This window comes from Abramis brama, assembly GCF_963993115.1.
Source record: "Abramis brama genome assembly, chromosome: 4".
NCBI lineage: Eukaryota > Metazoa > Chordata > Actinopteri > Cypriniformes > Leuciscidae > Abramis > Abramis brama.
This window is the reverse complement of record NC_139966.1, coordinates 4,097-16,919: the sequence shown is the minus strand read 5'-3', so window position 1 is coordinate 16,919 and position 12,823 is coordinate 4,097. Positions and strand designations below refer to the sequence as shown.

The 12,823-nt window shown below is 32.3% G+C and overlaps 1 protein-coding gene across 1 annotated transcript; it reads right to left on the bottom strand.

Annotated features, from left to right (window-relative positions):
• Window positions 1-655: 655 nt before the first annotated feature.
• Window positions 656-9,203, bottom strand: LOC311080672 (uncharacterized protein). Its single transcript, XM_084110756.1, has 7 exons — window positions 9,126-9,203; window positions 6,821-6,924; window positions 6,555-6,731; window positions 5,403-5,511; window positions 4,159-4,271; window positions 3,794-3,992; window positions 656-901 (listed from the first exon to the last, which is right to left on the bottom strand). Exons 3-7 carry the CDS (start codon window positions 6,693-6,695, stop codon window positions 801-803), a joined length of 663 nt encoding a protein of 220 aa, XP_083966882.1. The 5' UTR covers window positions 6,696-6,731; window positions 6,821-6,924; window positions 9,126-9,203; the 3' UTR covers window positions 656-800.
• Between the last annotated feature and the right edge of the window lie 3,620 nt (window positions 9,204-12,823).

Below are 12,823 nucleotides of genomic sequence, written 5' to 3'. Positions count from 1 at the left end.
ATTTTAAGTGTATTGTATTAAATATATATTTAATTGTGTTATTTTGGAACCTATTAAAGTATACTAAATGTACTAAAATATATATTTAAGTTCAATTTTAAGATAATAGTAATATATTTTATTATACTTAATTGTGTTAAAATGGCCCTATTTTAAGTACATTTAGTGTATTTTATTAGTATTTCTTTATATTGCATTTTTAAAACATTTAAAATTTACTTTAGAAATACAACTTAAGTATATTTTTAATTTTATATTAATGTGTTCCTAGTATATTTTAAATATGATATCAGCTTATTACTAATGTATTAGTAGAACAATATAAGACCCACTTTTAGTACATTCAAAATGTATTTTTTCTGCAAACCCATTCTTTATGAATTTAATATATTCTAATGTATTAAAAGTAGTAAAAAAATATGTTTTAAAAACACATACTTAAAATATTAATGTGTTCCCAATATATATTAAATATGATATTAGCTTATTATTAATGTATTAGTAAAACACTATAAGACCCACTTTTAGTACATTCAAAATATATTTTTTTCTGCTAAACCATTCATTATGAAATTAATATATTTTAGTGTATTAAAAGTACAGTTAAAATATATATTAAAAAACACAGAAAAAATATTTGTATAAAACACAAATACACTTTGAAAGATAGTAAACTTTAATGAACTAGTACATGAAAAATAAACAAAATACATTAACATAAAATGCATCTGTATAACAGAACAAACAAACAAAGTGATATAAAAAAAGATAAAGTTTTAATTTATTTAGAATTTAAGAATTTAGTTATTAAACTTGGAGTTGGCTTCATTGTTGCACTTTCTTCGGATTAAGGCTCTCACCTCAGACACTGTCGTGGTCGGAAACTGTTTGATCACAGTATCTTTGAAAAGGGAAAAAGATTATTATTATTTTTTTAAATATTAATGCAAAATGAACATCTGTAAAATGTAACTGTTCCCTTTCGAAAGGGAATTGCACTGTGTATAGGCGCCCCTTTTATACTTCTTTTTTATACTTTATACTTAACAGTGTTTTTGGTTGTCACCAAATTCAATTGCTGTGATTTTATGGCTTTTCTCAGCTGTTCTCAGGGAACCAATGTTACAGTCGTAAAGACAATTTTTTAATATGGCATGTAATGCTTAGTTCATATATTTTAAAAGTAGACATTCAATATAAAATGTTAATATAATGCAAATAAGGAGTTCAAAAAGAACAAACATCAAGAGCCTCATTTATAAATGTTGCGTACACACAAAAGGCGGCGTACGCCGCTCTCTACGCAATACTTTATTTATAAAAATACTTTATACTACGCAATACATTATTTATAAAAAGCAAACTTGACAGGAAAAAGAGCGGCCCTTCACGCAAACTCTGACCCAGGCGTACGCCCAAAAACGGGTGAAATGAGAAATTGCAACAACGTTGGCAGATGGAAGAAACACGTGAAAGTGTGTGAAACTGTAGACCGTTGTGTAAAAGAAATGACAATACTGCCTCTCATAAATAACATGAAGCTTGCTTCACAAAGCAAGTCTTAAAATTAACAGCCTAACACCCGTTTGATTGATCTGCAGTGTAAAACAAACAAAATCAAAAGAAGATTACCTAACAGAAATGCAAATTAACACATATTTGCAAAAGGATTGTTCTGCAATAATATTGGCATTATGCAATTTATTCTCATAAATAATATGGTAAACAGAACAAAATCAACTGATATTTTCGTCAATTTGTCCGTCTGGTGGAGCAAATAGGCCTAGATGCAATTATAGACAGATAGAAAATCTAAATAAAATTATAGAGAAAGATAATATAAATATAATTTCACTCAGCCTAGCCTATCACTTAAAGCAAATATATCCACAGCCACACCCTAAATGTCCTCACCAGCGGCCACGTTGGATCGTTTAGTGAAACTGACACATATCGGCAGATGAAGTAAAACCATAAGTCTTCAGTCATAATGATAAATGTTCACAATAACGCTTTAAATAAAATAATGAGCTAAATTGTTTTACTTCTATTTAAACATTTAGATTAATCTCATTAATGGAGTTATACACTTATACTATGAAATGTAGGCTACTGAAAAGATATAGGCTATATATATATATATATATATATATATATATATATATATATATATATATATATGTATATATATATATTTATATATATTAGGGATGTGCGGTATACCGGTACTGCAAAAATACTGGTATATATTATATTTCAAACGGTACTATATCATCATTTCGGTATTTAATACCGAATATTTAATCATATTCGGTATTTTTGCTGAATTCGGTATTTAATGCGCTGCTGTTCCTAAGTGCGCTAGTTAAACTGACGCGGGTCACGCGAAACCGGCAAACATGACAACGAAGGAACACAATGGATCAAGCAGATGAAGCTCATTCTAATTTCTAGATGTCCGAAATTAATAAATAGGGCAGTATGAGTGAAATAAGGCATTACTTTGCCTACAAAAGTAATGAGAAAGTCAAAGCAACAGACCTCAATGCACCGCTCTGCAAACATTGCTTTAAATAATGTGTTTTGCCACGAGAGGAAACGCATCAAATCTGTCACTTGCTCATCCCGACTTGTTCAAAGAGTTCAGAGACTGACAGGTCAGTCCATCAGTAAACTGATTTAATGTAGGCTTTTATTCACAACACTGAACAACACTGAAAGCCAGATCAATCAGTAATTATTATTTAAATATATTAATACATGTTAAGCATATTAACATTACTTTATGCAATCGATTAAACTAATATGAACCCAAACACAAACCAAATAGGATGAATAAATGCTATAAATGTTGATAATTCTGTTGACGCATGACAGCTAATGGTTTAAATGTCATTTCACTATGATATTATTATTCTAAATTAATCTATAATTATATATATTAACTTATTTTAATGGTATAATTATTTTTTTTTTTTAAATCAAAGTTTAACCTACTGAATATATGTTCCCTGACTGTAGTTTTTTTTTTTTTTTTTAAATTTTGATACTTTTTCTTTGCACATTTGGTACTGGAGTTTAAAGCATTGTTTTTCAACCAAATTTTTCAATTAACTTAAATTGTGAGGCTGTTTTTTATGACCTGTGGTATCGATTAAGTATCGATACCGAGGTATTAGGTTCTGGTACCGTACCGAAGCAAAAATTGTGGTATCGGAACATCCCTAATATATATATATATATATATATATATATATATATATATATATATTCATTAAATAGCCTATCACTATTTGATTAATTTATTTAAAAACAGTGCAAGGATATGCTACTAAATTATTTTTATTAACGTAATGTGACGGACATCCACATTTCATATTTTCCTAACATTTTGTACCATTAAACGTTATCATGTGGATTAATAATCATATGCAAATGATATGCAAATGGAGATATGCATAGTAAAACTAGGCGTTTCACGGACTATTTATGGGCAACTATTGGTTCTGTGCTTACGGACGTCCTATGTTTCATCCGTACGCCACTTCTGACGCAAATCCTACGCAAAGCTATATAAATGAGGCCCTAAGTCTGGCTGAACAACAGTGAAGTCTACATGTTATGTTACTGTATCATAGGCAATTTAACTGATTAACTGAAACAGTATACCCATTCAACAAGTATAATAATTATAATGCATAATGCCAATATTTAATATTAGAATTAATATTTGTTTTTATCAGTCCCCTTTTAACTTCAAGACCAAATAAAAGTGATGTACAAAAACACATACCGATGAGGGCTTGCACCTTGTGAGGGTCCAACTGGTCTTTTGATTGAGTCCCGGATTTACCAGTAAGGGTGCATCTGGCTAAAATTTCTCTTCCAAAAAGTACAGTGGCCAATTCTTGAGTAAAAAGAGAAGCTCGTGACTTGTTCAGTCTGTCATAGACTCTTTTAGGGATTTTTACATCAGAATCACAGAGGGAAATCTAAAAAACAAACATAACAAAAAAAAAAATCAATATATTCCTTTATAATTCAATTAAAAAGGTATATTTTTTTTACTTGATTCAGATCACTTACTGAAGTGTTCATGCACAAAAATACAGATAAAACGATACAAATACCACTTTTCTTTATCATAAAGAATTTTACCATTTCTGAGGTTTCAGAAAGACACATCTCATTTGAATTTGGGCTTGAGCTGAGTGGGCCTCTCTTCATGGACTCTAGGACCTCTTTGAGAGATGCTACTATCCCTGGAAGATCTACAAGACAAAATTAAGATGCGTTATACAAAGTAAGGGCAGGACAAACACTAATTTATGTTTTTCCTGTGTACATGTACTTGGTCTCTTTTTTAAATGCTGACATATATTTTGGGTAACACTTTATTTTGATAGTCCACTTTAGACATTCTAATAACTATAAGTAACTTTGCAACTACATGTCGACTAACTGTCAATAGAGTATTAGTAGACTGTCTGCTTAATATCTGCTAACATTTTGTTTTGTTGGTTCCCCAACAGACACTACTGACTATAAGTAACTTGGCAACTACAAGTCAACTTATTCTCCTTACCCAAACACCTAACCATAACCTAACAGTCTACTGACAGTCTACTACAGCCTACAAATACTCTAATGAGAGTTAGTTGACATGTAGTTGAAAAGTTACTTATAGTTAGTAGAATGTCTAAAGTGGACTATCAAAATAAAGTGTAACCATATTTTGAAATGAAACATTACTGTAACTTCCATGTTATTATTGCAGTAATTAATCAATATTAATAAAGACAGAAAATTCCATTAAAAATTACAAGTTGGTGGCAGCTGGTACACTTGATGCTACGACTTGATTAAATGTAAAAAAAAAAGCACAAGCATATAAATGTATAACAGTCATGTTTATAAAAGCTTCATAAATCTGGAGAAAATAACACATGCTACTGTATTATCTGTATTATCAGAAAATCAATTTTTTTTTTCAGTCTGTCTTAAAGCAATACTTGGCCATAGCTGTTAAGAAAATCACCGTGATGACTTTTCCTCCCCATGCTCCCTTTAACTGATCAAACACAGACACCTCCATGAGGCATCATATTAGCTTCAGCTAAAAAAATTGTGTAGTTATTTAAAGTATTTTATTATCTAAAATTGAAAGCTTTAAAAAAGACGCTAAACTTTTCTACTTTCTTATAGACAAATCAATGTTACGGACTAAATTACAAGCTACTGTTGAATCATATGAAGAGTATATAGTAATGCACGTACATAAAAAAAGGAAGAAGGCATCACTACAAATTAGCATAGGTCATGCTTTTCACCTTAATTCATACTATAAAATTTGTTTGTCCGTTGCGACAAGTTAGATTTTGTTTTAAATAACAAACCTTTACCTTTCAAAGCTTTGACAACATCAGCATCAAGGTCAACATTGGTTTTCCGGGGAGATGTATTCTGCAAAAGACTTCTATCTCCATATTCATCGTCACTGTCTAGTACAGCCTGTATTTGATACATTGGACACAAGGTTAGAAGAGGCTCAATTAAACATTTTGCTTAATTAAACATAATTACATTTCTAATTAATGTGTATATTATGACTCTATGGAATTCAAATACAAATCTAAATTTGCATTATTCAAATTTGTTGAACAGATTTAGTGAAATGAGAAAACATTTTTAGAAAATGTTTTACAAGTAATAAATATGTTTCCAGTCTTAATGATTGTAAACTAAGAAATCAGACATCTGTAATAGAACATTTTGCTGCTTTAGGAATCTCCTTCTAAGACAAAGTGTAGACAAGTTTGTTCTTGGTTGAAGTAACCTCTTGTTGATGTTTGAATTATTACCTCTTTAAACCCGCACCCATAAACGGTTTGGGAGTTGAGCATGCCTGTTCTTGGTATTGTTTGAATTATTATCAAACAAAACTGAGGCTAGCTAAACCCCCTCCTCCTAATCCGCGCAATAACACCCCAAACCCCACCCCACATCCGGTGACTGTCTGGAATAGTCTGTTATGTTTCGTTCTTGCGGGTTAACTCTGTTTGTAGCTTAAATGTTTTTTTTTTCTGTCTTTGTGGAGACTAGGCTGTCTGCAGAGACAGCATTTTACAGTGTGTTCAGGGGACAGCAACCCGGTCTCATCCCAAGACGTCACATACTTACGTGTCTTGACCATACGGCAACATACGACGCAAAGGGTACCACTATAACGTCAATATGAGACGGAGACATAAGCGCACCAGCAGCGCCTCCCTAGCGGTACCCCTAACCCATACCTAAACCGAACCATTAACCACCGTTTTGGGATGAGACTGTGTTAGGGACAGGCAACTAGAGGATAGTGAGGAGATGTTTGTGGTTGGTGAAAAAATGTTTTGGCATAAAAAAGGTGTGAGATCACTTAAAGCACCTTTAAACCATAAGGATTGAAGAATCCAAAGTTAACTTGACATTTAGAGCCACAATGTTTTACTTTAATTAGAAATAGATCAGAGGGGAAAAAAAAACTGAAATGTTGGAACAGAAACAATGCTTACTCTCTTTTTTGTTGGTCTAGGTATGTTTTCAAACAAGTCAATTTCAGTGTTATCTGAATCATCTGACATTGGAGTGGAGGTTACAGGAGCTGCTTTTTTTCTTTTCAAATCCTGAAGGTCTCTTTTCAACTGGTCTCCCATTGCAACAGCAGCTGCACTTTGAGATGTACTTGCACTCTTAAAAAAAAAACACATTGTAATTAACATAAAAAGGCAGACAAGCGATTTTAAACACAATTATCCTGAATGTTAAGTTAATCCACAACCTTTACGGCCTCAGATGTTTTTTGCCCTTTCAGAATGGTGGTCTTCCAGATGTCTTCACCTCTCTTAAAAGCATCTCTCTTTACAACTAAGTCCTTGTAAACATCTGTAATTACAATATATATATATATATATAAACAAACCAATAAAGGGATATCCAACGTAAAGTTAGTAATTCCTCATTGTCATCATTTATTCACTCTCATGTCATTTATTCTTTCATCGTATTTAAAAACAAAATAAATATATTTTTACAAGGTTTTTTTTCCATTACAATTTTGAAAATTTTCATTGTAATGAAAAAAATTTCATTACAATGTTGACCTTTTTTTTGGGGGGATGGGGGGGCTACCCTTTTAGAAAACTCTAATCTAGGTTGCGCACCAGTTTTAAGGATGCTATTGTATGTTTTGTTCATAATTAGTTACTACTTTTGAAATACAATATAGTATTTGAATAGAGAAGATATGAGGATTTAACTTGACATAACTCTGAATTGAACCATGTTACAGAAAAAAAAGAGTAAAATAACACTTTTACAATTTCCAAAATAATCATATTTCTGTTATTAAATTTAAAATTTTAAAATACATCCTTAAACGCCTTTTCTATATAAATTCCAGAAAGGATACGAGAAAATAATATTTTTTACTAGCCCTAACAAGTAGATTAAAAACATTCAATGATAAAATAATAATATTAAGTAAACCAAAAAGTATAATAATGAATGAATCATATTTTTATTTTTAAAATGTAATAACTTAACAAACATCTCAAGGATCTGTTATATCCAACATTATCACGATTTCAACTCACACAGGTGGAAAAAAAATAGTTGTTTGTTATTTTTCACCAACGAAAAGTTATAAACAAAGAGACTCAACTAACTTACTCGACTTAACATGACCTGGCGGTTTAAATATAATTTTTTTTTTTTTTTAACTTTACAATAGTGACTATATATATATATATATATATATATATATATATATATATATATATAAAACTCTTATATCAATATTTATTTCCGTTTTAATTTTACAGTACAAGTTATTTAATTGGTTTTGTTACAAAACTTTTGTAAAAGCAGTGGATGACTACGTTCGCTAAGACCCGCCCCCCTTAGTTACTGTCGCTACGCCCGACAAGCTACGCCGCTCTCATGCCCACACCATGTTCTAATGCAGGGAAAATACATCGTGGAGCAGAGAGCAGACTGACAACACGCTGACAGACAGGACAGACCAGCTTAATTTTCGGTTACTTTTTATAGTATACATATTAAACAAAAGCTAACCTTTCATATTTGAACATTTTTAAAAATAAATGTAAACAATAAATACCGTTTTGTGGGTCTTTCATGTGTCTGTCACCTCGCTGTAGGGCATCAAATAAAGCTGCTCGTGAACCAATCATCTCTTCCTTCTAGTTCAGTTATAGCATTCAATAAACATGAAATAAGATAAGAAGGGAGGTTGTTTTATTCGCAGAAAGACGTTAGTAGTACACTCCGTTTCTCAAGTTTAAATCCTCCCATGTTAATCTCCCATCTTATCTAACTAATGCTGCGTTCCAGGCAGGTTTTTGGGCTCGTAAATCACGACTTCAAACCACGACTCACGACCTTGTAGCGTTCCAGGCAACCTGTAACCCGTGTTTTTCCAACCTTATACCCGTGAAAGTGCACTGGAACGGCAGTCAAACCCGTGACTTCCCACCCGTGAACTCGTACTAGATCGATGTACTCCCAGTTACGGGTTGGAAAAACACGGGTTACAGGTTGCCTGGAACGCGGCATAAGTTGTCGGAAAAAATGGCGGATGGCGAAGTATGATTGGTCAGATCACCTGTCAATCAAGCTCCCTACGAACGGTCAAATTGACATGAAAATCGACAGCCTAATATTACCAAATAGCCTAACATTTTCTAGAGTTAAATATCATAAATCTGTATATTTACAACACAAGACAACATTGTATTATGTTCACTGGGTTAAGTTGATGTTACTTATTGTCTAAGTGACAATCGATCACACCTTAATGTGGTGTAATAATCACAATTAACAACCATTTTGTTTTTTGCAAACACAATGTGCCATATTCGCACAGTTATTTTATGTCAATGCCTAGAATAACAATTTACTAAATTGATAGCTAGACGTTGCTCTCTTCAGTGTCAAGTTAGCGGTAAAGTTATCCATAGGCTATCGCATAGACTATAGCATCGGCATCAACTTCTGAAAATATTTTCTAAACACAAAATTTGAATAAAGCCACTTATATTAATCACTAACAATTATAAACTTACCACCAAGAAGTAGGATTTTTGCAGGCAGTATCTTGATCTGTCCGTGTCGGCTTCGACTTGGCAGGCGCACCTCTATGTAACCGTTCACTTTCGAATTGTTCGCGGGAGTTGACCTGGTTTTCTTGTCGTCTGTGTTCTCTTAATATAATATCGGTGCTATCCACTTTCACTAGGTCAGAGTCAGGGAAATAATACAGTGCATAGTTTGGAAAAGACATGATTCCTGATGTTGAAGTATCCATATGGCTAGTTGGAAATGTAATACATAGCCTACAGTAGGCCTATCCGTTGCTCCGCCTGCCAAATTGCGCCAAATTGAACTTTGAAATGGCGTTGTGTGATTGTACGATTGGTTTGAAATGCTTGGCTCTGATTGGTCTAAATGAATGCACTGCGAATTACAGCCTATAACAGTTTATTATTATTATTATTATTTTTAATTTGAATTTGACGCATTGGTCTTACATTACACCGAAATCTGTTGGTGAAATAGCATTTGGTACCGAAGTGTATAAATACAAAGAAATGAAGAAATACAAATCTTTCCTAATTACACAAGATGAAGAGATTCCGAAAACGACAGAAAAACGTCGCCTTAAGAAGCTGGATACAAAAAATAAAGAGGTAAATGACTTTTATTTTTAATCGCTGTTTTAAACATTTAATTGTCCTGCACTGTTTCAATACAACACTATTAATTATTTATTATTAGATGTGCATAGTATTTCTGCAGTGGAAAGGTTTCCAACAATGCTTTATTTTTCTTCCAGGAATTGAAACAAATCTTTATGCCATTTCTTTCTTTTCAGAATTCATCCCATGATGGTTACAAGAACTATATGTCAATAAATGTTGCTGAATTTCCAAAAACAACTAAATACCGGAGAAGGAAAACACCGGTAAAATTGTTATTCCGTCAGTATGGTTTGAAGTAATATTAATTAATAATAATCCTGACGCCACTATTATATGATTAGCCTAAGTGTCTTTTACTTAGTCTTGTAAGGAGAGTAATGTTAACATCAACTTGTTGAATTTTAGCTTTCGGTTAATTGCGAAAGCAATGAGGCAACCAAGGAAAATGACAGTGTCCACAATTCTCCGTGCCCAAGACCAGCAAAGAGATACAAAATGGAAGACCAAGTGCAGGAAAAAGTTGAATGGGTAAGTATGAAATATTGTGTCAACATCAGTTTATTATATAAAATTAAAAATAATTTTTGGTATTAAGTCTGTGAATTATCTAAGAAATATAAATATATATATATATATTAATAAATGTAGAATGAATATATATATATATATATATATATATATTAGAATGAATATATAATTATATATTCATTCTATTTATTACATACTTCGCAGACTTAATACCAAACATTTTTTTTTTTTTTACACATTGCATGTCCATCAGGAAGTCATTCATCTTTCATACAGAACATTTACATTTATCTTTTTTTAGAGTATTAATGTGAACAACATTGATCAAAGAGGGCAGCCTAACCAGTTCAACTTGTGCCAGTCTCTTGAGAGTATTCATCATCAAACAAACATTAACTCTCAGGTAAATATTTTTTATTTATTTATCACATTAACAATTTGCATATGTGGCCATATGGCTTATGTGACAATACTGTCATATCATATCATGAAAATATTATATATTTCATGCCTTTGTTGTCTGTTACAAATTAATATTTTAAAATAAAAAATTTATCATAATTGTGAAAGTGTTACATGTTTATTTTTCTTTGTAAATTCAATCATTATTATTAGTTAATTGTATTAATCTATTATTTGTTTAGAGCTTTAATTCCTTTGGGGCAATTACTTTAGACTGTTTTTATATTTTCATATATCCAGACACTTAATATATGGTATGTATTAAACAGTTACAGATTAGTAACTGGGACAGCTGAGTACAGTCATAATTCTAACAGCTGAGGGAGGCTGTTGTGAAGCAATAATATAACTAATATCAGTATTTTAAAAGTGTTAATTTAAATTGTTCAACACAAAAGTTGATGCTTGAAAAACTCAGACATGCATCTATATTTAACAGATAATTGTAGATAAGCCTGTTTGTGAGGGACGCCCTGACCACAATGCTGATTTGCAACAAGAACCAGAGATACCTAACCTTGATCATGGACCAAACTCAAATCCATCACAGGTATTGTAATAAAGTATTTATCGTGTGGCTTTGTGTGCCATCTATGAGTAGTAGCCATGTAATAAATTACATTTATAATTATATCAAACACAAAGTTATCTAGCTTTGTAGCATTTACATGCTGGCTCTTCCAAGGACCATGAGTCAATGCAAGTTGCATGTGCAATATTTGCATTGGTGTTTTTCATCTCTCGGCAAGTTTTCTTAGAAAAAAAAGAAAAGGTAGAGAGGTAGAGCATGGGCTAATCTTTGTTTTAATTCAGATTATTTTATTTTAAAACTTTGAGATAGATCACTGGGCCTGGCAGTGGGCCATTACGAAATAGCCAAGACTAATTGTCACCTGATACCAAATAAATTCAACTTCATAAATAGGCCTTTATCCATTGCAAACATATTTTATTATTAGTCTTAAAATGTCCATAACATAAAATCATTTTAGAGCCACAACATTGTCAACATATTATAGTTTGACTTGTACTCCACTGCGCAGATTTCTAAACACTGCTTCACAGTGCCGGCGAATAGCGTCTTGAGCTCAAACAACGCTAAGAGAGCGCTTACGAATGGTTCAAACCAACCTTATGAAAGTGTGACTTACAGAAGCAGACTGATCTCATGATATAGCGTATGTATGACACGCCAATTCGTATTTCCATTTGTGGCTTGTTTTCAAGACACATAATTGGCAATTGCTTTTTAGCATGTTTATCAACGCCGTTTGGCCTCCATTGACTTAACATTAAATTACTATAAATATATATGACCTACCCCAACCCCGCCCCTAAACCTAACCGTCACTGGGGTTAAGAACATTCATGTCTCTTCCCCTACCATCCTAAGAAAAAAAAAAAAATTTGCTCCCCAGATATAGATATACATTTTGCTATAACATTTAACAGCATAGACATACACGCGGAATCACATCATACACGCGGATAGCTCGAAATGCATATAGATAACACGTCACTCGGCTTTAAAAGTGGCGTGTATATTTACGCAAACATGATGTCATGTTGTACAGAAGATATACTTAGAGTACTAACGTGTCATCATGCCATAAAGTTAAGAGAGAGGTTAAGGAATAGGTTAAGAACTACTTAGCAATAAGAACGTTTTGGTGAACCAGGCCCTGTTTATGTAGTTATTCAATTGTTTATTATATTATTTTTTATTTATTTTCTTCCTGTAGAAATCAGATGAAGAAGAACTCATTTACCCAGGAGCACCTATCTCCAGAGGACAGAGTCTACTTCTTTTGATGTCCTTCATTTTGAGACACAACCTCACAGGGACAGCTCTTGAAGACCTCCTCAAATTGTTTAATGAACATTTCCCAGGATCAGTTCCAGCTACTTCTTACCTATTTCATAAAGCTTATGGGCAGTATGGACAATATGAAACACATTTTTACTGTTCTGGATGCACCAACTATATAGGTAAGGTTAATGGTCAGACACAATGTTCTGTATGTCACATGTTGTTCGATGCTGACACAAATTTAAAAAATGGTTTGTATTTT

Excerpts from the sequence above, each read along its gene's own strand:
- LOC311080672 (XM_084110756.1), bottom strand. The coding sequence starts at position 6,695 with ATGGGAGACCAGTTGAAAAGAGACCTTCAGGATTTGAAAAGAAAAAAA. Across the intron at positions 3,993-4,158 it reads TTTCTGAAACCTCAGAAATG|ATTTCCCTCTGTGATTCTGA; the intron begins GTAAAATTCTTT and ends TTTGTTTTTTAG. Across the intron at positions 902-3,793 it reads CAAGGTGCAAGCCCTCATCG|ATACTGTGATCAAACAGTTT; the intron begins GTATGTGTTTTT and ends CCCTTTTCAAAG.